This window comes from Pelophylax lessonae (genome assembly GCF_965119305.1).
Source record: "Pelophylax lessonae genome assembly, chromosome: 2".
Lineage (NCBI taxonomy): Eukaryota > Metazoa > Chordata > Amphibia > Anura > Ranidae > Pelophylax > Pelophylax lessonae.
The window spans coordinates 49,062,408-49,086,616 of record NC_138769.1 but is presented as its reverse complement, the minus strand read 5'-3'; the positions used below and the strand labels follow the sequence as shown (position 1 = coordinate 49,086,616).

Here is a 24,209-nt window from a genome sequence, read left to right as displayed (position 1 = left end):
CAGTGCAGCCTCATCAGTGCCCATGACTGCAGCCTCATCAGTGCCCATGACTGCAGCCTCATCAGTGCCCATGACTGCAGCCTCATCAGTGCCCATGACTGCAGCCTCATCAGTGTCCATGACTGCAGCCTCATCAGTGTCCATGGCTGCAGCCTCATCAGTGTCCATGGCTGCAGCCTCATCAGTGCCTTTGGCTGCAGCCTCATCAGTGCCTTTGGCTGCAGCCTCATCAGTGCCCATGACTGCAGCCTCATCAGTGCCCATGACTGCAGCCTCATCAGTGCCCATGAATGCAGCCTCATCAGTGCCCATGAATGCAGCCTCATCAGTGCCCATGAATGCAGCCTCATCAGTGCCCATGACTGCAGCCTCATCAGTGCCCATGACTGCAGCCTCATCAGTGCCCATGACTGCAGCCTCATCAGTGCCCATGAATGCAGCCTTATCAGTGCCCATGAATGCAGCCTTATCAGTGCCCATGACTGCAGCCTTATCAGTGCCCATCAATGCAGCCTATCAGTGCCCATCAATACAGCCTCATCAGCGCACATCAGTTAAGAAGAAAAATTACTTATTTGCAAAATTGTATAACCAACATTTTTTTTTTTTGTTTGTTTGTTTATGAAAATTTCTTATAGGTACAGTGTTGCATGACCGTGCAAATGTCATTTAAAGTGCGGCAGCGCTAAAAGCTGAAAATTGGCCTGGGTAGGAAGGGGTGAAAGTGCTCTGTATTGAAGTGGTTAAGTAGTGGATCTGTACTATTTCTAGAGAATAAGGATATTGTTTATTATCACTTTAAAGGACTTCAATCCTTGCACTTTAATTGTTGAGCTTTCGGATGCATTCAAATAACCAGAAGACGCAGTGTCTCACTTGTGTTACTTTGTTTATTGGCATGTATCGTTCTTTCTGAGACAGTTGTACCTAGTTGTATTTCTTGGCTATAAAAAAAAAAGCTTGACAGATAAAACAGCTCGTGAAAAAGAATGAGGATTTGGTGTTCCACACTAAAAATATATTTTAGTCCTGCCCTGAAGTAAATGACTAAAGTTTGTACAAAACATATATACATCACTAAAATAAAGGTCGTATTGGTGTACTCAGCATTCTTTCTTTTTTTATTTTTCCAGCAAAAACACCCGGACTTCAGACACCCTGAACAAGCAGCAGACGCTGAGGATGCACATAGATATTCCCCGAGCACAACTTCTTATAGAAGAGCGAGACACAATGGAGACCATTGGTACGTCAACTCTGTCGCTGTTTCAGCCACTGCCTTGGGCTGAGCTGCTTGTGTACAATAAACACCAACCTACACCCACACAATTCATACCGTGAGCTCAGCAGGCTTTTGTGCAATAGAAAATACATTTCTGCAGATGGCGAAAAGACTTATGACAGAATGTTATCAGAATGGCAAACATTAAAGCCCAACTCCAGCTTTTTCTTTTGGAAACAGAAAAGCAAGGATATAGAACTACTATCATATTTAAATGTTGGATTCCCCATTGCGGAGATTCCGCTCATTTCCTGTCTGGGTGAAAGGGTAAGGCGGGCAATAAACGGCAATACTCCCCTCCTACCCCCACCACCACCACCCTGCAACAGAGTCAAAGACACCAATAAGAATTTGTCTAAAGCTTTAACCCTTCTTACATTTTTCAAAATGGGGAAAAAAGTTTTTGGTAAAGTTGAGCTTTAAAGTGGTTGTAAACCCTCTCCTATACCCGGTTAAATGAATAGCCTCAGGTGATACACAGAGATGAAACCAATCTCCCTACATAAGTTTTACATGTATATCTGCTGCCTTTCCCTTTCTACACTCTAGAAAGTGCAGATCGTGTTACAAATCTTGTTTTCTCTCCCAGCAGTGGGTGTGGAGTTTGGACTTACAATGTGTAAGAATCAATTGGAGGAAAGGCACCCCCCCCCCCTCCACATAGGCAGAGGAATGAAGAAACATGCAGAGCTGTAGTGTGAATAGACAAGCTCTTATCTAACTCTAAGCTCCCTCCCCGACACAAATTTTCAGCTGCTGTTCTCTCGTGTGTCGGAGAACTTATCAAAAGGGACTCTGTTGATAACAGATTAAAAGGAAGGTTGGGACTTTAATCGAAAGACGTGACAAGGCTGGCAGGGAAGAAATTACATGTTTATTGGTACATACAGTTCAATATGACATATAAAATGTTACAAAGATCAAAATGTTAAGAGAGCTGATAAGTGTTCCCCCAGTCCAAATGCATAGAAATCAGCAAGGTGGGATTCCATATATGATAGAGTAATGGGGAGCATACACAGTATCAAGGACTGAAAATCCAAGTAGTAGTAGCATTTTAAAACATCGTAATCTCAACGCGTTTCGTGGCCCATAGTTGCCACTTCATCAGGGGTAGATGTAAAATAAAAGCTAAAAAGAAACATATACGGAAATTGGCACAGTGGTGATAAATACGAATTGGAAATTGGGGAGAGAGGGAGGGGGAGGCAAAGCCCCATACATACCCACACTTATGTTCAGCTCAGGTGGTGAATGGAATGGAGAGTGGGTATGACCCCGAATATCCTCCCTGGGAGCTGAGGGCACACAAGGCAGGCGGGCCAAGCAGAGTGTGCCGCACACATGGTGTCCACACATTATATCCACCTAGCCCACACTCACCATGTGTGCTGCGCTCCCTGCTTGGCCCACCTGCCTTGTGTGCCCTCAGAAGACTTGCCCTCTCTCACTTATTCTTCTCCTGAGTCTAATTTTAAAATATTTCAAAACAAAGGTTACAAGAGTTACTTCTAATTTATTAGTAGTTAGCAACTGGCCTAACAGCACTAGGGTCGTCAGTTCAAGTGGCAATCATGTCACTACCAGCGTGGAGTTTACATGTTCTCCCTGTGCCTGTTTGGGTTTACCCTGGGTACTCCAGTTTCCTCCCACATTCCAAAGACATGCTAGGAGGTTAATTGGCTCCTGTCAAAAATTGGCCCTGATATGTGTAGGAATGTGAGTTAGGGACCTTAGATTGTAAGCTCCTTGAGGGTAGGGACTGATGGGACTTTGCAATATATATGTAAAGGACAGCCCCATAGAAATACCTGTAATCAAATATTAAAATAAATTAAAGCCAAACGATGTGCAAACAGTTCACCTAGTGCCATAACTGCCCCAATGCCTATTACTCCTCACATGAACTCAGTCATAGAATCACTCTTCTTTACAACATACTACTATCTCTTCCCAGCAGATGCCCCGATCTTCATTCTGTTGCTCTTCCGTTTTTGGCCAAGAAGACTCGTCCTTTTTAGTCTTCTCCTGAGTCTAGGTGTCCAGCATAACTTTCTTCTATTGCTAAACTCAAATACACCTGTTCTAAAAATATCCAAATTTTTTTGTTTTAAAGAGGAAGTAAACCCTCCTCTACAACTTGTACCTATAGGTAAGCCTATGATAAGGTTTACCTATAGGTACTGTAAATATCTCCTAAACATGTACCGTTTAGGAGATATTTACCTTACATGCAGCCAGTGACGTCACTGGCGCATGCGCTCTGAAGGAACGGCCGCTCGTGCCGTTCCTTCAGAGTCCCGTGCCGTGACTGTCGGCTCGCGTGCGCAGGAGTGACGTCACCGCGGCTCCGGCCAATCAGATGGCCAGATGCCGCGATTCCGGAAGACGGGCGACTGGACATGTCGCCCGTCATAGAGGAGAGTGAGCGGCACGGCGGGGGCTCGTTCTAAGGTAAGTATTGCATAATGAGCTAGTATGCGATGCATACTAGCTCATTATGTCTTTCTCTTGCAGGGTGAAAAAAAAAAAATGCGAGTTTACAACCTCTTTAATTGTTTAACCGGTTGCCGACCGCTGCACGACTATATACTGCGGCGGTCAGCCCCGGCCAGGCAGAGTGACGTAGGGGTACGTCACCCGTCTGTCACTGACTTGCGAGCCAATTGCGCTCCGGCTCGTTCACTGACAAGTCAGTGCGTGTGACCGGCGGACCCGATCGTCCGCCGGTCACTCACGATCGCTCCGGTGAAGGGAGAAAGTCAGGCGGCTTATGTAAACAAGCTGCCTGTCATTCTCCCTGGTGTAAAAATGAAGATCAGACGGTTCTACTATGTAGGACCGTTGATCTTTGTTTTTACACCAATAGCCATGTCCCTTTACAGTTAGAAACACGTCCCTAGGACACACTTAACCCCTCCCTCTCCAATACAGTTAACCCCTTCCCTGCCAGTGTAATTTTTGCAGTAACAGTGCATATGTATAGCACTGATTACTGCAGTAATGTCACTGGTAACCCCAAAAGTGTCAAAAATTTCAGTCAAGGGTCCGATCTGTCCGCCGCAATGTCGCAGTACCGCAAAAAAATCGCAGATCGCCGCCATTACACGTTAAAAAAAACCCACCAAAAATGACAAAAATCTTTCCCTTTGTTAGTAAACGCGATAACTTTTGCGCAAACCAATCAAAATACGCTTTTTGCGTTTTTTTTTTTACCAAACATATGTAGCATAAAACAAATTGGCCAAAAATGTTTAAAAATTTTGATTTTTACATTTTTTTGGGGGGAATTTCATATAAAAAAAATGTGAAAAATATTGTTATTTTTGCAAAATTGACGCTCTTTTTTTGTTTATAGCGCATGAACAAAAAATCGCACAGGTGATCAAATACCACCAAAAGAAAGCTCTGTTTGTGGGAAAAAAAAGGACGTGAAATTCATTTAGGTACAGCATCGCACGACCGCGCAATGATCCGTTAAAGTCACGCAGTAAAAAATCGCAAAATACCCCCTGGTCTTTTAGCAGCCAAATCCTCCGGCGCTTAAGTGGTTAAAATGAGTGGGTGGAGGGCTTGGGGTTCTAAAATCCCTAAAGTTCTTTCCTAAAGAGGAGCTCCTTACTCCCTCTGTAAGGTGGGAGCTGCTTATAAATACTGTAGCTGCTGACTTTTAATATAAGGACACTTACAGTACTTGCCCAGGGATCCAGCGATGTCCTCACCTGGGTGATTCTTCAATCAGCTTCGGGTGCAGGCATCGGCATAGCAAGTAAGGGAAACAGGAAGTGAAGCCTTGCAGCTTCACAGCCAGTTTCCTACTGCACATGCGAGAGCAGGGCTGTGCCTTGTTAATGGTCTCGTAGTTGTAGTTTGGCCCCTTTTCCTTCCCCTGCAGTCTTCTGGGTCCTGTGATGGGTCTCAGGAGACTGTGGGGGAAGGAGGAGGGGCCAAACTAGGGGCAAAATTTTGGCTCAGATCGCTGCTGCGATCTGAGCCAGAAATGGGAGCTTGTACCTGTCAAACCAGGTACCTGCTCCCCCCCCCCTGCAAAATGTGCCAAATGTGGCAGTGGAGGGGGGGGATGGTGCAAATAAGCGAAACTTTCCCTTTTGGGCGTCGCTCCGCTTTAAGTGATTTTGTCCCCAGGTACATATTTATAAATCTATATAAGATGTTCAGTTTTAAGGTTCTTCATATCTGTGCAGCTGGGAGTATTCTGATAAACCCATAAATGTTTCCTAAAGTTGTCACAGTTTAGTGTATGTAGCCCAGCAAATTCTTCCTGAGATGTTCCTGTAGGACGCTGTGTTTTTCCTGTGTCTAGAAGACTTCTAAGAGGATTACAGACTAATACAGAAAGTTGATCTGTCTCTATGGAGACATTTGTTTTGGAAACAGAATTTGCAGACCTCTTGCAGGGTAAAAATATTAATGATGAAATTGTTACACCTAGACTCTAAAAGTCATGCCGGAGAGCTACTGCTCAGAGAAAGCGTTGTGTAATTTACAGTGGCAGATGTACTATAATTCACTTTTGACCTCAGTCCTGGTACATAGTATTCTACTGCAGGAGAATCTCACTTCATTCCAGTCATTGTTATGTAACATGTAAGAATGACGTTAAAGCTCAGTTAATTGAACCTTCTTATTTATTACTGTAATCAAATGTAGTCAGGTTACATATACAATAATTAATATGCTTCTTTTTACTTTTTTAATTTGCTACTTGCTGCAGATTTAAAAAAACAAAACAAAAAAAAAAAAAAAAAAATCCAGGCAGCACTAGAAGAGTCCAATTGCAGCTCTCACACACTAACAACTAGGGATTGACCGATATCGGTTTTTCATTGCCGATACCGATATTTTGTACATCCTATGTCAGGGTCCGAGACTAGTCTTCTCCTCCTCCAACCATTAGGTAGTGATGCTCATGTAAGGGTGATACCACTCCGTTCGGCATCCACTCAATACTGCAATGTCTCTATCCCACTCCATCTCCCACCCACCTGATACCGATCCGTCTCTCACCCACTTGCCGTAAGTCACACCCGGGTGATACCACTCTGTCCAGCATACGATCTCAGAGGTCACCTACGTGGTCACGCCTGGCGTGACCACGTGACCTCTGAGATTGTCATCGTATGCCGGACGGAGCGGTATCACCCGGTATCTGGTGGGTGGGAGATGGAGCGGGTGAGAGACAGAGCAATATTGAGTGGATGCCGAACGGAGCGGTATCACTCGGGTATCACTTATGGCAAGTGGGTCACTCTTCACAGTCATACCCTAGGCCCCTTTCACGCAGGCCATTCGATAGGCTGCCGGTCCATTTTTCAGGTGGACCCTCCATTCTCCTCTGTAGGCAGTCAGATGTAAATGGATTTATGTCCGTTTACACCCGGCTACCTCTGATCCGGCAAAAACAAAAAGGGGGATCTGTTCCCCTCTGTCTGGCCAGATAGGATCTGAGGGCAGTTGGGTGTAAACAGACAGCAGACTGCCCATAAAGTAGAGCAGGCTGTGTCTGTGTCCACTTTGCAAAGGCAGTGCTGACACAGACCTGTAAGCTGACATTTGGCCCTGCTGAGCAAAACCAGATCCTACCCATGTAAAGGGGGCCTTATTCATGTTAACAGTTTTCGGCAGCACCTATATCTGTGAGGTCCATAAATATTGGGTCATGGACACAATTCTAATCTTTTTGGCTCTATACACCTCCATAATGAAATAAAACAACCAAGTTGTGCTTTAACGGCAGACTTTCCGATTTAATTTGAGGGTATTTACATCCAAATCAGGTGAACGGTGTAGGAATTACAACAGTTTGTATATGTGCCTCCCACTTTTCAAGGGGCTAAAAGTAATGGGACAGATTAACAATCATAAATCAAACTTTCACTTTTTAATACTCGGTTGCAAATCCTGTGCAGTCAATTACAGCCTGAAGTCTGGAACGCATAGACATCACCAGACGCTGGGTTTCATACCTGTTGATGCTCTGCCAGGCCTCTACTTCAACGGTCTTCAGTTCCTGCTTGTTCTTGGGGCATTTTCCCTTCAGTTTTGTCTTCAGCAAGTGAAATGCATGCTCATTCGGATTCAGGTCCGGTTATTGACTTGGCCCATGCATACCATTCCACTTATTTCCCTTTAAAAATGTATTGGTTACTTTCACAGTATGCTTCGGGTCATTGTCCATCTGCACAAACCCATTGTGGTGGTGTATAGAGCCAAAAAAATTAGAATTGTGTCGATGTCCCAATATTTATGGACCTGGCTGTATTTTCAAGTATGAAGCACCTTGGGAATTAATTGAGAATTGCTACTACATCCATCCAACCACATAGTGATGCGTTTGATATCAAAAATAGCATCAGATATTGCACTAGTTTTATGTTGCCCTCTTTTACTATTATAATAAAAATTATGACATTAAAATAAAGTTTTATTACTCAGATAAGGTCATTATCTATATCAATAATTGTTACCTTTTGATCTGCTCAACTTTTTCTGCTCATTAGCTATCTTTTTTTTTAGTGTATTTTTTGTGCGGTTCAAGACCATTTCTTTTCTTCCAATGTGGCCCAGGAAGGTCAGAAAGGTTGGACACCCCTGATCTCCTGTATCTCTCTGCACTGCTTCTTTCAGAAAGACTGATTCCCTTTATTATGGAAAGACCGACCCGTCCAGGGGCAGACTGGCAACTTTCAGCACAGGGGGCAAGTACAAATCAGAGGCCTATGGTGCAGAGACTCGGCCCCTCCTCCCACTCTCCCTCTTCCTGTCCTACTCTCCTGACCCCCATTCCAGACTGAAGCCCTGCTCCGGGTACTCTCTACTCACCGGCTGAATCCTAGTTCCCAACCCGGCCAGCAGGGGGCGGTTGGGGGGAGCTGGGACAGCTCGGTTGTGGCTGGCCAGGGTAGGAGCGTCTCAAGTGGGGCATGGAACTGGCCTCTGCTCAGACATAGTTTACACCATCTATGCTGGGGGGGGGAGGTCTGCGCTCTGTCCTTATCACGTACCTGGAGGTGAGCCTCAATGGTGAGGAAGGCCTCTCTTACGCCTCCGACTCAGGACCCCTGATAGTGCAGACAGGAGGTGCCGAGTATAGAGTAGCACGAGTGCCTGATGTAGCTGGAAGCAGGCTGATGTTCACAGACAGGGATAGCCGGGTAGGTCCAGAGCAGAGATGCAGGCAACTGGTGCTGGTGGCAGGAGCGTAGTGAGACAAGCCGGGTCAGAAGCCAAACGGTCATACAGGAGCCAGAAGGAGCAGACTGGAACGGAGGTCAAGGGACAAGCCGAGGTCGGTGCAGGCGGAGAGCAGAGGATAGTCAGGACAAGCCGGGTCTGGTACTGGTAAACAGGATACAGGTAGCAGGTTCAGGTCAACAAGGCTGAAGACAAAGCAGCACTGGAGCTGAGCAAGGGCTGAGTTTAAATAGTCCATTTGGCGCCAGCATCTGTCACATTGCACGTTTGCGTGCGCGCATTCGCGCATGCGCATTCGCCAAGTCCCGGCGGGATTGAACAGAAACACCACTCTGAACAGCAAACCTCTTCTTACAGTCCTGGTCTTCATCCTGCACTCAGTAGGTCAGTGGCAAATACTTTTTACTTCTCTTCACCAGGAATCCTTTAGGCATGTCTGTGGCAGAAACAGTGCAGCCTTTTTACAGGACATCAGAGCAGCCCAGGGTGCAATTGCCCTCCTTCTTCCTGGCCCAGTCCTCCCCTGGGCCCGTCACCTTTGCTTGTTGCTTGCTATCTGAGTTTATAGTACAAGTGCACTTCAGTCCACGAGTCTCCATTTCAGGTGGACTGCCTGGCACGTTTGGACAGATGTTTTTTTTTTCCATCAGAAGCAGAAAGAAGGGTTAAACATGCAAGCTATTTCTCTCCAATTCAGGTCCTTCTGTAAACATTTTTATTCCGTCTTCTAATAGTTATTTCCATTCAGTCTGTTCTGTTTTCATTCATTTTCTAGTGCTGGTTTTTATTGTTTACTACTGTTTTTGCTAACTGTCAAAAAAGACTGAAAAAAGGTTACAAACTGAAAAGAAAATCGGACTGGGCATTTGTTATCTGCTTGCCACTTTCTACAGTGTAAAATTATGGCAACCTGCAAGATCAAACCTGCAACATGTATTTAAAATAAAAAAAAATAAGCGGAGCACATACAGTAACACTAGTTTTTATGTGAGTGAATGTGTAATTAAATTTAATTAATAGACCTTCACTGCACTACAATTACCTTCCTCCTCGCCAAAACACATCAAAATGATCCTAAAAGACATCCATGTGCCCATATATACCCTTGCGCCTATAGCAGCTTGCATGTCCGTAAAAGAGAAGGATTGCAAGAATAAAGAGATTAGGGGTTAACCAGGCCTTGGTGCAGACTTGGCATGGTTTCCATCCCTTGGCAAAGGATCAGACTTCTAACCTGCAAGCGTGAAAAAGGCAGATTTCAGGCTTAGGCTCTCTGCTGCCTTGTTTGGGCAAAGTATGCAAACAAGAGAAGTCTGCAGGATTTCATATGCTCCAGCACAGGCTGGTTGTCACATAGGAGCTTTAATGTTTAAGTGGAAAGCTTGCAGCACATCTTCATGACAAACTCTTACACTGTTTAAATATCTCCAGGGCATCTGGAGAGGAGTTACTGTCTCATTGTCCTTCTGGCTCCTGAACCCTCAAATCTGACCTCACTTTCCACCTGCTGCCTGCCCCAGACTGTATTCTTTGGGGTAAGATGAGGTGATTGGGGTTCTGCCTGTCAAACAAAGATCACAGCATCCGCCAGACCTGAACACCTTTCCCTGATTCACCCTGTGTATGGACACAGAGCATCTACGGTGAAGCATTTGCTCCATTTTCTGATTAGAAATAGGAATGATAGCGAATTGATTGCAGTTATTTTCAGTGCTGAACATATTCAGTGCTAGTTATGGCTGATTATTGCACCATTCTAAGGTCTGAATTTCTGGATATGTACAGAGTAACGCCAGGTACAAAAGGTCATCCCACCAAAATAACTTTTTAAAACATTTAATGGTTAAGAGCAGTGGTCTCCAAACTGCAGCCCTGGGGCTGGATGTGGCCCTTTGCTATCCTTTATCCAGCCCTTGAGGAATTATTCCAGCCACTAACACCAACAAAGGAGCATGATTCCTTCCACTGACACCAATGATGGGATATAATTACTTCCACTGACAACAAATTTGAGCACCATTCAATTCCCACTGACACCAAATATTTCTCCCCCCAGTACCAAAGACTGGGCATTGTTTACTCCCACTAGGCGCAGTCTGGCCCCCCATAAAGTCTGAAGGACAGTAAACTGGCCCTTTCTTTTGGAAAGCTTGGAAACCCCTAGTTAAGAGCATCAAATACAGCCAACGTGTTTAAGAGGAAAAATCCTACCCCTTCCTTAGGGCTTAAAAATTTGAAGTTAATAAAACAAAACAGAATGCAACACTAGCACTAGCATCTCCTTATGGCAGTAAAGGTGGCCGGCAGAGTCGTTTCAAAAAGTTCTTTAAGTGAGATGACCTTTTGTACCAGGTGCTCCTTCGTACTCATCCAAGAATTTAGTGTCTGGCTCCTATCAGAGAGGTAGCAGCCTAGGACCAGAACAGAGTCCACCTATATTCTATTATAATTGTGAATCTGCTTCTTGGAAAGAAACAACACTTTGTTTTATCAATCAGAGACAATTTTCCCTTCTATCGGTCCTGTGCTATCATATACATAAAGAAGGCCTGAATTTTTTTTAAGTTATTGGGGGTGCTCTATGAACCGAATGCCCTAATGCAATACATGTTAATGCGTAGAAAAAAGTGCATTATCACAGAACACAAGTGTGTAACTGACCTTAACGACATTAAAATGGACCAGACCTGACCTAAAATTTTTCATAGATAAGAATAGTACTGAATGCAGGGAATGTTGTGGTGCTATGACACTTGTGCAGCCTCGAATTCTGCCTAGGTCAGTGATGGCGAACCTTGGCACCCCAGATGTTTTGGAACTACATTTCCCATGATGCTCAACTACACTGCAGAGTGCATGAGCATCATGGAAAATGTAGTTCCAAAACATCTGGGGTGCCAAGGTTCGCCATCACTGGCCTAGGTTGACATTAAGGCCAACCCCCTCCTCCCAATATTCCACTCCTCCGTTATTCAAGCTTCACATGCCAGAACCTCATTGGGCAGTAGAAGCTGTGGCATTTGACAGTTGAATGGCAGATGGCAAGATAAAAGAGGAAATTCTCCCATTTATGGTATTTTTAGGGCCCCTACCACCTTATGTGTTGGGATAGCTGAAAATACCACAATCAAATGCCCTGTGAATCCAATGCTGTACTTCAAGACCCCCTTCTCTGCTTCCACATGCCTGGTTCTGCACCACTTTCTTCATATCATCAGGAACCCAGTTATCTCTTCCATGTTTGTGCAGCTGGCTCCTGCTATTGATCAGCAAGGTCTGCCCATTAACTGCTGTGTCCCTGCACCTGAGATATGTGATAGTGATATCCTAGGAGGCTGCAGGAGCAGGACCTTCTCATTTTTTGCCTAGGCGAAAATGGAGATAGGGCAGATGGTGGGCAGAAGAACAATAGGTGAAAGTTTTTTTTTTTTGTGAAGTTCCAAGCAATGGAAAGTCTAGATCAAGGGTCTTCAAACTACGGCCCTCCAGCTGTTGCGGAACTACACATCCCATGAGGCATTGTGAAACTCTGACATTCACAGACATGACTAGGCATGATGGGAACTTTAGTTCCTGAACAGCTGGAGGGCCATAGTTTGATGACTCCTGGTCTAGATCTTCGTTTGGCAGAAGTTGAGGCTTCATGTATAACCTTGGCCTAGGATCCAAGAAGGCTTCGCAGGAGCAGTTGGCTCAATATAAAGACTTGACACTATATTTCAGTACTGTTTTTATTTTAGAAACATTTTGGGCCAGATCAGGTTCACTTTAAAAATACAGAAGTGGGGTGAACAATGTCTATTTTTTTTCTTTTATATCTGCCTGGACCCCACCTGTAAGGTGCCCATAGATATACAAGGGAGCTCTGATGTACAGGCAAGAACCAACAGTTTGAAGGCTTTCTACCGCTCAGCTATTACCTAAATCAACATTTGGCTCACCTGAATGCTGGTTGATGATATTAAAGTACCAAAAAGACTGTTTCCAAAGCCAGCTTATCTTGAACAAAGGTTTTCAGAGGTGTCCAGTTAATGTGTCCTGAGTGCTGTCATCCAGGGGTGTTTGCTGTTGCCGTAGACATGATGCTCTCATTGGATTTAGTTGAAATCAGCTGGATCATTTATAATTCAACAGTGTATTGGGCTTTACTGGATCCAGAAGTGAAATTTCTGTATCACAACTCCGCTTGTACTCTTTTATGATTCTACCTCACCTTATGCAATTCATTGTTTCTGATATAATATGAGCAATACAACCACACATGACAAAAAACAGGACGTGATGACAATATGAAGTTCAAATATCAGTCATCTATTTAAAATTCTGCTTTTCGTATTTCACCAAATCCAGCATTCAATGTTTGTTTTTTTTTTTGTTTTTTTAATCATTTTTTTTTTTCTTCTTACCCGGCGCCCAAGACAAATGTTCCATAATGAATATAATATGTTTGACCCCCATGTGACTTCTTAACTTTAAATTTTCAGCCGCAAATTTCACATTTCCAAACAGCACCACATTTCAAAGACTATTTCAATCCGTGATGAAATGTTATATACAGAGCTGCACATGTAAACAATCCTCTGCATTAGTGTCCGGGATCAGCCACAAAACCAACAAGAGAAAAGTTTCTGCTTCAATTAATACTTTGCAGTTCTGCCCTCTCCACCGTACACAAAGCTACGGAGGTTTATGTTATTCTGCTAATGGCCTAGAACATAAGAATTTCCATTCCTACGCTGGACTTTTTACTCATTTAATGGGCTTTCCTGCTTTCTAAGCAGAGCGGTCCCTATGCCCCTCTCATCTTCTGGAAAGTGCTTTGCAGTCAAATGTGAACATTTTGTGTTTTAAGCGTATGCCATATCAATATAAAACAGAAAAAAAAAATCTGGATTCACACATCAGCAATTCTTTGTAGTGCATTACACATCACGTTGCACTTGATTATGTGTTGCCTGAAAGCCCAATCCAGGGAAAGTGAAAATTCCCCTTTGCACTGGGGCTACCCCAAACTGCAAGGGGTTGAATACTCATTTATATATTTACCAAAGTCTCCACTCCCCCAGTAGACAACGCTCCCTTATACTTTAGCATTTGACTGTCCCTTGGCATTCTCACACCCAATGCGTTATACAGTCACTGGCCACTTTATTAGGTACACCTTGCTAGTACCTATTTGCATTCAGAACTGCCTTCGTTCTTAGTGGCATAGAATCAACAAGGTGTTGGAAACATTCCTCAGTGATTTTTGTCTATATTGACATGATAGCATCACGCAGTTGCTGCAGATTTGTCGACTGCACATCCATGATGCCAATCTCACGTTCCACCACATCCCAAAGGTGCTCTATTGGATTGGGATCTGGTGACTGTGGGGGACATTGGAGTACAGTGAACTCATTGTCATGGTCAGGAAACCAGTTTGAGATGATTTGATCTTTGTGACATGGTGCATTATCCTGCTGGAAGTAGCCATCAGAAGATTGGTACACTGTAGTCATAAATGGATGGACATGGTCATCAACAATACTCAGGTAGGCCGTGACATTTAAACAATGCTCAATTGGTACTAAGGGCACAAAGTTCCCACACCATTACACCGCAGGCTTGAACCGTTGATACAAAGCAGGATGGATCCATGCTTTCATGTTGTTTACGCCCAATTCTGGCCCTACAATCTGAAGGTCACAGCTAAAATCGAGACTCATCAGACTAGGTAACGTGTTTCCAATCTTCTGTTGTCTAATTTTGGTGAATCTGTGCGAATTCTGAATTGTCTGATTAGCAATTTGTGTTACCAAGCAATTGAACAGATGTAGCTAATAAAGTGGCCGGTGTAGATCCTTCATTAGTCTTGATGACACCAGAGAGAATTCGACTGCTTGAGCATCAGGGAGAAGAGGCTGTAAGATTGGTGTTAAAGAGCAGAGGAGTCTTTGAGAAGGAAGGATTGGGTAAGTAAGGGCTCATTCACACATGTGAATAACATAGCCGTTCCTCTTAAAAGTGGTTTTTGGTAAATTGCTTTTCAAAGGGCATTTTGCAGGCGACGCCCTCAAAATCCAATACCACCATGCCGGTTCTGAATTGCAGTGCGTTTGTGGTGTGACCTCATTCACACAACCTAAGTGAGCATGTAACCCTTGCAGCGTGGGGGCAGGCCCACTGTATGGTAGAAGTTTTGCTTTCCCAAGAGTTCAGCTTTAAGGCAATGCAATGATAAAGAATGGGCTGCCAACACACTGCAGTAGGTAAAAACACACAAATGACCGTTTGTTAGCAATGCAGCCATGCATTGTGCATTATCCACTGTTGTACAATGCATTATGGGATACTTACAATAAATGGCAACGCAACATACCACATATAGAACAGACATTACCACAATTGTGAATGGTTCTAGTACATCTGTGCAATAAAATGCGCATTTCCCCATGTTTATCCCATAACAAATTCAGCAAATAAAGAAAAATATGTTGATCCAGCTGTCAACACACTGCACAATTCTCCATTTAGGTAGAAAGTAATCATTATAAATGCTTTAATTTTTTTTATCTATGCAGCAGAGCCTACATAGTGGTCCATTTAGCTATGATGAGCATTCTGGCTGGTATGTCCATGCCATCACTTAGCCATCATATATCACTCCCCTTCCCATACTTAAGATTTATGTTCGAGCAATTAATTCTGGCATTCTTAAATGCATCTAATATGGCAGAACTGCTAGAGGCTGTGTGTTAAATACTTCTCTTAATTAATGTAGGAGCATAGCTTTAAATCAGTCACCTTTCTGTTATGCCAGCATTAAGGTTTTAAGCCCCTTATATCTTCCTCTAATGCTAAATCTTCTCTGCCTTCCAGATGACAGATCGACGGTGCTATTGACTGATGCTGACTTTGGCGAGTCATCAAAACAGAAGTCATTAACTGTGACTCACACGGTGCATTACCAGTCTGTCTCGCAGGCTACGGGGCCCTTGGTGGACGTTTCTGATGCTCGCCCTGGAACAAGTGAGTGTACATTTATTAACGTGGTTTAAAGGGTTTTTTTTATTCTCTGCTTTTACTCATTTTAAAGAACCCATCAACTTAAAAGGAACTTATAAGTTAAAATATGTTTCCTCTTCAATTTAGTAGTATAAATGCTAATTTTTAAATCAAATTTTTTAAATTGTTCTTATATTTACTTTCAACAAATGCCAAAACATAGATCACCAGCACATCATGGATCTTAAATATAACATCAAAAAAGTATTACAGCAAACAAATCACAGCAGTAAATTGTGACACTTTGGTGGTGCCACGCAGAACCCCTTCATCGGGCATCACATGGGGTCCTCCATGGTCCCGAAACATCAACATTTACTGCTGTAATGTGATCGCTTTAATACATTTTTAGATGCTATGTTGAAGATCCATGGTGTGCTACTAATATATGTTTTGACTTGTGTTCATACTGGTTTCCAGCTGGTAGTTGCTACAGCACCCACTTGCTTCAAGCCATCTCCAGTAACATGCACAATGGGAATGTTCTGTTTACTTTCAACAAACATCCCAGATCTCCCTCCTTCCCTTAACTCTCCTGATCAAATTTTAAGAGATTTTTTAGTTTTTGGCTATAGTCATAAAGGGTTTAGAACCTCTTTACTGTTATGGCCATGCAAGAGAGAGTCAAATTAATTCTTTGTTCTGGTGACCATCGGCTCCAAAACTGAAACAATGAGGCCAAATCTAAAACTTCCAAGTTGTTGTCTGAGTAGAGGTGTAGAGGAGGAGTCTCTCATAGGGGAGACTTGTTCTGGTGACAGCTGTCAAAGGCCAACATTTCCCCTCACTTTGGTGAGATTTCCTCTTACTTCCTGTTGTTTCTCTGAGATTGGAAGTGATAGGAGACATCTACCCAGTCAAGTTATTTGGTAGGTGCAGCGTGGTGCTGTAGGCAGTAAACACACAGAGTCCTGATTTGCGAAGAACAATGTATTGGAACAGCAGGTTAAAAGCACGAACAGGCCTTGTGGGGAGGCTCACCTGCCCGGTGCCACCTACAACTGTGCAGTGTAGAGACAGTGGTGGAAGACCCAGGAATGCTGACAACATCTGCCACGAGGAGTGAAGTGTGGCCTGGCTGGACCAACCCAAAAGGAGAGCTTCCTTAGAAGGTAGACATAATCCCTAATCTCGCTCTACACCACCAGAACCTCTACTTATAGGTAGCATTGTCCCTGACAGACGGGCAACCTGTCCCTATCCTGTCCACTCACATAAAGTGCACCAAACCCAGGGATCAGAATCTTAAAAAGGCTCTGCTTAATCAAAGATGGCCGCCAGGATCACATGGGGCATGTGCATCCAACTGGACAACTGCAGCTGGTGAGCGAGAAAATAACAGAGAAACCCAGCTTCTCTCAACTTCCTCCCCCATCATTGCTGCTGCTGTTGAACGCCACCTGCAATAGAGAATACAGGCTGCACTTGCCTACAAGGTCACAAATAAAAAAAAAAAAAAAAAAACATTTCAGGGTTCTAACCTCTTTCCAAACTCTTAATCTCTCTCTAAACTTTTTCAAAGACTAGAACATAAATATGCATTCATTTTGAAAGTGGACCTACCATAAAGTAGCCAACATCCAATAGTGTGTAGAAAAATCTTGCCGTATAAAGATAAATAAAAACCAGGATGGGATCCCTGCATTTTTTCTGCTTACAAGGCAGTTTTGTCTAGGCAGTTTCCTCACTTCCAGGTTGGACTGGAACATGGGTTTATAATTAGCCAAGCTATACCAATAAATAAAAAAAAATGTTATATATTTAGTTTACAGCAGGCATGTCCAACCTGCGGCCCGGAACCACAGGCAATGCGGCCCACTGCCCCCCTGACATTTTTTTTTTTTTTTTGCTGGGGAGGAAGGAAGTCGAGTCGGGGGCACGGCCACAGAGGTTTCCAACTAACTGTAGGCAGAGGCTGCCTCGGAGGGCATCATGCACTAGTTGTGTTAAATTAGTGCTGGGGGGTCGGGGGGACGCGGCAGCGCGGGAAGGGCGCAGCAGCGTTTTATTACTTATATACCTTAACTATAGTATTTATTTTATATGCGGCCCGAGAAAATTTCTCTACACTCAATGTGGCCCAGAGAAGCCAAAAGATTGGACACCCATGGTTTACAGCATGCACCTATTTCTGACCACATCCATACTGTTCAGGTTTGTTGGACCAAACGTCTATGTCTGGGTCCACTTTTACCAATCTATCTGGATGAGGGTGGACATAGTAATAGGCACATCCACTTACATCCAGCCATTCAAAGAAATTACATGGGTCCCTTTTTTTCCATCACAAGGTGGAGGAAAAATGGGATGAACATAGATGTAACTAAATGTGACATCCATTTCTGTTCTGATCTGACTCAGCAGGGGACCAGTCTAGGATTCCCTACTGAGACAGGACATGCCTAAGCCTCCTGATAATGTTAGTAATTAATATGTAGCTATACAGAATTAGAAAATAAAAGGAATTCAAAGTAAAGGGGATCGAAACTGGAAGATGTAACCCCCGCAAAAAAAAAAAAAAAAACAAGGACCAGTCACTCAATTTTTCCTGCATATGATCTTTCCCCTAGTATTGACTTACTTTGCCCCATTCTACACTATGTCTGTGTATGGATGCAGCCATGTTGGTAGAGGAGCTAGGCTTTGCTTCCTCCTGTCAGAGCTATCCCCTTGATGACTGGTAAGGGAATACTCAAGAAGCAGCAGGAGAGGTGGAGGAAGCACAGATCCTCAGCGTGGAGGAAGCAGAAGCAGGAAGATCCTTCCACCACAGGTCTACAGGTACGGTTTCCTCTCCAGCAAGGAGAACAGCGAGCAACACAGCAGTGACATCACATCTCACTCCAAATATCATGAGTAGTCATAGGTGCCTAAGATGATCTCACACTCCAGATATACAACTATGACGCTCAAGGCAACGGAAATGTATTCTCCTTGGAACCATGCCTGATATTAGAGGCTCTTATTGCATTCATTCTATGTACAGTGCAAAGAACTGAACATACTGTCATATAATGGTACATTTCAATACAGAAGCTTCCCCTGGGCTCTTTCCAAATTTTTAGAAAATCACAATGGTGATAAAAGAACCTTTTTCTTTTTTTTTTTTTTTCAGGTTCCCGAAATTAAATACATGAATTATGAAACTGGAGAGCAGCTTCTTTGTACAGAAGTTAAAATACAGGGAGCTAAAAAGGCAACTTTATAGACGTTCCCCATTTTATGCAGTCTGTTGAACTCTTTGTAATATACAGTAAGAACTCTTAGATCTTGACACCGCAGTCCCTAAACGATGTAAAGAACTGATGGAAGTCTGCATCCACGTAAAATTCAAGCATCACTTTTTGTTAGACATATTCTTTCATGGGTAATAAAGGCCTTTCCTTATGTATTCAGATAAACTGACAGACCCGCTTTTAGACTGTGGGGGGAAGAAGCTGCAAATCCAGGCTGGAGACCATAGTGCATGTTCTCTATGGACACAGGCCTGCAAGTGCCTCACTTTCCTGAAACTCAAATTGTGCACAGTAGGACTCCATTAATTAATTTGCCAATTTCAAGCCTGGTAAATTATTTGCATTTCCTTAATCAGCTGGAATTGCTTTTAATAATATATTGAGTTATTTTGAAAAAGCTCTTAGCTGTATGATTAATTGATTGAACAGCTGAAAAAAAAAAAATAATTTGCAAAATTAAACTGTAAGTTTGCATTTTTAATTTTACCCTGGAGAAATGCAGAGTGCACGATTCAGGAGAGGAAACAATTAACCCTTTCACATGTATGTCACTGGCCTCTATTAATAAATAGGCCACACTAAGTGAAATCAATGGCCTCTAGAAAATAGGTAGGCTGTACTATTGTGATGTCACTGGTCTCTAGAGAATGGATAGGCTGCATTCTCAGTGATGTCACAGGTCTCTAGTGAATGGATAGGATGTACCCTTAATGATTTCACTGGTCTTTAGCAAATGGATAGGCTGCATTCTCAGTGATGTCACCAGTTTCTAGTAAATTGATAGGCTGCATTCTCTGTGATGTTACTGCTCTCTGGTGAATGGATAGGCTGCATTCTCAGCGATGTCACCGGTTTCTGGTGAATGGATAGGTTGCATTCTCAGTAATGTAACTGGTCTCTAGTGAATTGATAGGCTGCATTCCCAGTGATGTCACAGATCTCTGGTGAATGGATAGGCTGCATTCTCAAAGCTTGAAGGTGTGAGGGTTTTCTAATTCTAATGAAGCCTTCGGCCTGCATGTAATCATGATGTCATAGCTGACATAGTGATCACATAATTGGGAACCATCCTGATTAGTTCCCAGTCATCAGTAGGCACCGCAGATGTCAGCAACAGTAGTGATTGAGAGCCTGTAACATGACAGCTGGTAGCTCTCAAAGAGGGGATGTTTTAAAACAGACCTGAAGCATGAGGCATCAGGGTGGAGGGTGTTCTTTTGACAGATTGCAGAGTGGAAGGGGTTAAAACTGACCTTGTGGCAAATGCAACCAAATGCAGTTACTGTATGCGACCCTTAACAACATTATAACATTTATTTCTAAATGTAGCTAGTGTAAGTACCTGCATTTTCTCGACATTATCTTCTTCTAATCGTCTATACCAGGGCTTCCCAAACTTTTTTGGGCCGAGACCCACTTCTGAATACAGTTATTTTTCGGGAGCCACTTGCTTGTAATTGAATATTGTAAAGCGCTACAGAATTTGTTGGCGCTATATAAATGCAAATAATAATAATAATGCATATTTTAAAGGGAGGGGGATGTTAAATTAAAAATTTTAATTTACTACTTTTCAGTTTATTATGATCAAATACCACCAAAAGAAAGCTCTATTTATGGGAAAATAAGGACATCAATTTTATTTAGGTACATCGCACGGCTGTGCAATTGTCAGTTAAAGTAACAATGCCGAATCGCAAAAAAATGGCATAGTCATTAAGGGGGCAAATCCTTCCGGTCCAGAAGTGGTTAACCCTGCAGGAGGACCGGTGTTTTTATTTGTAAATTACTTTACTACTGCTTTAGGCCTGGTTCACATGTATGCGGGTTGGCCGCCCACATTTGCACAGGGATAGCAGCCCATTGATTCATTTTCCGCAGAAAAAAGGTGCATGCAGCATTTAAAAAAATGCAGTGGCCTTGAAATCCATCCGGCTTTTGCACCATGCGACTTACCTGCAGTTCCTGCCATGGCATGCTTTCTGCATTTTTATATACGTGGGCCCAGCATTTAAAAACACAGTTTGCGTATGCAGGAACTGCAGGTAAGTCACATTGTACAAAAGCAGGATGGATTTCAAGGCCACTGCATTTTTTTAAATGCTGCATGCACCTTTTTTCTGCGGAAAACGCAGGCATAGCAGCCCATTCCTATCAATGGGCTGCTATGCCTGTGCAAATGTGGGCCGTGAACCAGGCCTAAAATAACCTCAGGCAACGTGGGGGGTTCTTTACTGTTAGGGCTACAAGATTGTGGAATTCTCTACCACAAGAGGTGGTTTCTGCGGGAAGTATGGTGGCTTTCAAAAGACTCTTAGACGTACATCTCAAGGATCAGAACATTCAGGGCTATGTGAGATGATTACGGCCACACACACCTACACAGGTTGAACTGGATGGACTATTGTCTTTATTCAACCTCACCTACTATGTAACTATGTAAAAATAAGCCATCAAGCAGTGTCTGGTCTGGATGTCTGGTGGCCCATGCTACTCTCTAAAAAATTAAGCCACAGCCTGTACCGGTCAGGGTTTTTAAACTCATTCTCCACCTATGGGAATTGGGAAGCCAAGGGAAGAGAAAGACCTACCTTGTGACTGGTCCTGGCCAGCTCAGCTCCGATCTGATGCATTCTGATAACGGCTCCACTGTGCAGTCCGCCTGCCTCCCGTACAGAACACAGCATGCACGTCAAGGGGCGGAGTCAGAGCATCAGTGGAGCTCAAGGCCCCGCCTGCTCCTTGTAGCACAGTGCACCGCCAATGCCGGCCTGGCTGTCACTGTCTGCACGGACTGGTGGATTGATCAACAGCGTAGCGGTGATGGGGCTCCCGGTTTGCAGCTTAAGGGCCAGCTCTGCTTCAGGTCCCAAACAATGACAGTAATTTGCATGGGCTCGCACAGCACAATTTAAGCGGGCCCGCTCTCAGTAAAATCTGGCTCAGCGCGACCCACTTAAAAGCAGCTCACGACCCACCAGTGGGTCGAGACCCACAGTTTGGGAACTCCTGGTCTATACAATCTGTTAAACTAAGACAGGGAGTTGAACAGAGAATAGGGGGGCAGAGAGACACCTCATCACTGTCCTGTTATGCCTTCACTGTCCAATCACAGGCTGAGGATGGGGAGGTGACCAGACAGTATTACATAAGTGCCATACAGAAAAGTCAGCTCATCAACCTGTCTATGCAGTGTGGTAGGACTGTTTATATCTCAGAACTACATGGACGCATATTCAAATATTTTTTTCACATTAACAGGACCCATCAATGAATTTCAATGGTATATTAAAATTCACAAAATATAATTACATAAATTCATAGCTTAGATGGATGTTTAATGAAGGCGCTTCAGCCCCCTCTGGCTTTTTCCAAACCAACAATATATACAGCTTAGAATTGTAGAAATAACACAGCAGGGTGTGAGAAGACACTGCAGAATAATAGTTTTTTTTTTCCTTCTGCCAGCATATCAGGGGTTAAAGCCACTTTATTTGTCTCTAGAAACAGCTCAGTCTAGCCAGGCTAAAAATACCGTTCCTCTCTGCAGCAAATGTGACATCTCCGAATTAGAGGGATTTCTCATGGAGCGCAGTCACAGGACAATAGAGCACAGAGAGCGCCACCGACATCCCAACTGTTTCGAGGAAATGCAGACAACCATCAGAGCTGACAATCAGAGTCTGCGCCTACCTGTCTGCTGGACTCTGCTCTCCTAATTTATCATTGGATTATTTATGGTGCTGCTTACATCTATTTAGCATCACTTCCAAGACATAAATGACAACATAAATCACTGATCATATCTTGGTTGTCACATGCTGTGATGTGTTATGTTCGATCAATGATAATTTAAAGTATACAGGCGAACACACGATTATCTGACGGTGTGTACTATGTGTGTGCATTATATTTTATATCTCTCACACACGTCTCTATCTTTCATCTGTTGTTCTGTTTGCCTCTTTGTCTCAAATCTATCTATCTATCTATCTATCTATCTATCTATCTATCTATCTATCTATCTATCTATCTATCTATCTATCTATCTATCTATCTATCTATCTATCTATCTATCTATCTATCTATCTATCTATCTATCTATCTATCTATCTATCTATCTATCTATCTATCTATCTATCTATCTATCTATTTTCAGTATGCTGGTCTGTATGTCTAACTGCATATCTTTTTATCGCTCCATCCATCCAATATTTCTCTGTCTGTCCTCCTCCAGTATGTAGTCTTTCTCTTTTCTTTCTTTCTGTTTTTCTTTCTCTCTCTCTCTCTCTCTTTTCCTTCTTTCACTCTCTTTCATTCTTTCTTTTTCTTTCTCTTATTGTTTTTCCTTCTTTCTCTCTTCCCCTCTCTCTTTCTCTTTCCCTCTCTCTTTTCTTCTCTCTCTCTCCTCTCTCTATTTCCCCTCTCTCTCTCCTTCTCTCTCTCTCTCTCCTTCTCTCTCTCTCTGTCCTTTCTCTCTTCCCTTTTCTCTCTCTCCTTACTCTATCTCCTTTTAATTCCCTTTCTTTCCTTCTCTTTTGCCCTCTTTCCTTTTCTCTCTTTCTCAATCTCCTTCCTTTTCTTTCTATCTCTTTCCTTTTGTTCTCATCTTATTTCTCTCTTTCCTTCTGTCTTTCTTTCTCTCTGTTTTCTTTTCTTCCCCCTCTCTCTCTCTTTCTCCCTTCTCTCTCTTGTTCATTCTTTCTTTTTCTTTCCCTCTTTTTTTATTCTCCCTCTCTCTTTCTCTTTCCTTCTCTCTCTCTCTGTCCCCTCTCTCTCTTCTCTCTCTCTCTTTCCTTCTCTCTTTCTCTTTCCTTCTCTCTTTCTCTCCGCTGTCTCTTCTCTCTCTCTCTGTCCTCTCTCTGCCCCTTCTCTCCCCCCCTTCTCTTCCCTCTCTATCTCTTTCCTTCTCTCTCTCCTCTTACTTCTCTCTCTTTCCTTCTCCCTTTCTCCCTCTACCTCTCTCTCCTTCCCAATCTTTCTCTTTCTGTCTGTCTCTCTCTCTCTTAGCTTCCTTCTCTTTTTCTCTTTCGTTATCTCCTTCCTTCTCTTTCTCTCTCTCTCTCCCCTAGTTCTCTCTCTTTCTTTCCCTCTCTCTTTCTCTTTCCTTCTCTCTCTCTCTGTCCCCTCTCTCTCTTCTCTCACTCTCTTTCCTTCTCTCTTTCTCTTTCCTTCTCTCTTTCTCTCCGCTGTCTCTTCTCTCTCTCTCTCTTCTCTCTCTCTCTGTCCTCTCTCTGCCCCTTCCCCCCTTCTCTTCCCTCTCTCTCTCTCTTTCCTTCTCTCTCTCCTCTTACTTCTCTCTCTTTCCTTCTCCCTTTCTCCCTCTTCCTCTCTCTCCTTCCCAATCTTTCTCTTTCTGTCTGTCTCTCTCTCTCTCTTAGCTTCCTTCTCTTTTTCTCTTTCCTTATCTCCTTCCTTCTCTTTCTCTC

The 24,209-nt window shown here is 43.3% G+C and overlaps 1 protein-coding gene across 1 annotated transcript in view; it reads left to right on the top strand.

Annotated features, from left to right (window-relative positions):
• DSCAM (DS cell adhesion molecule) overlaps positions 1-24,209 on the top strand; it is a 779,527-nt gene that overhangs the window by 709,424 nt on the left and 45,894 nt on the right. Inside the window, exons 29-30 of the mRNA XM_082245233.1 lie at positions 1,134-1,246; positions 15,359-15,508. Of these exons, the coding sequence (XP_082101359.1) occupies positions 1,134-1,246; positions 15,359-15,508 (263 nt within the window). The remainder of the gene's footprint in view (positions 1-1,133; positions 1,247-15,358; positions 15,509-24,209) is intronic.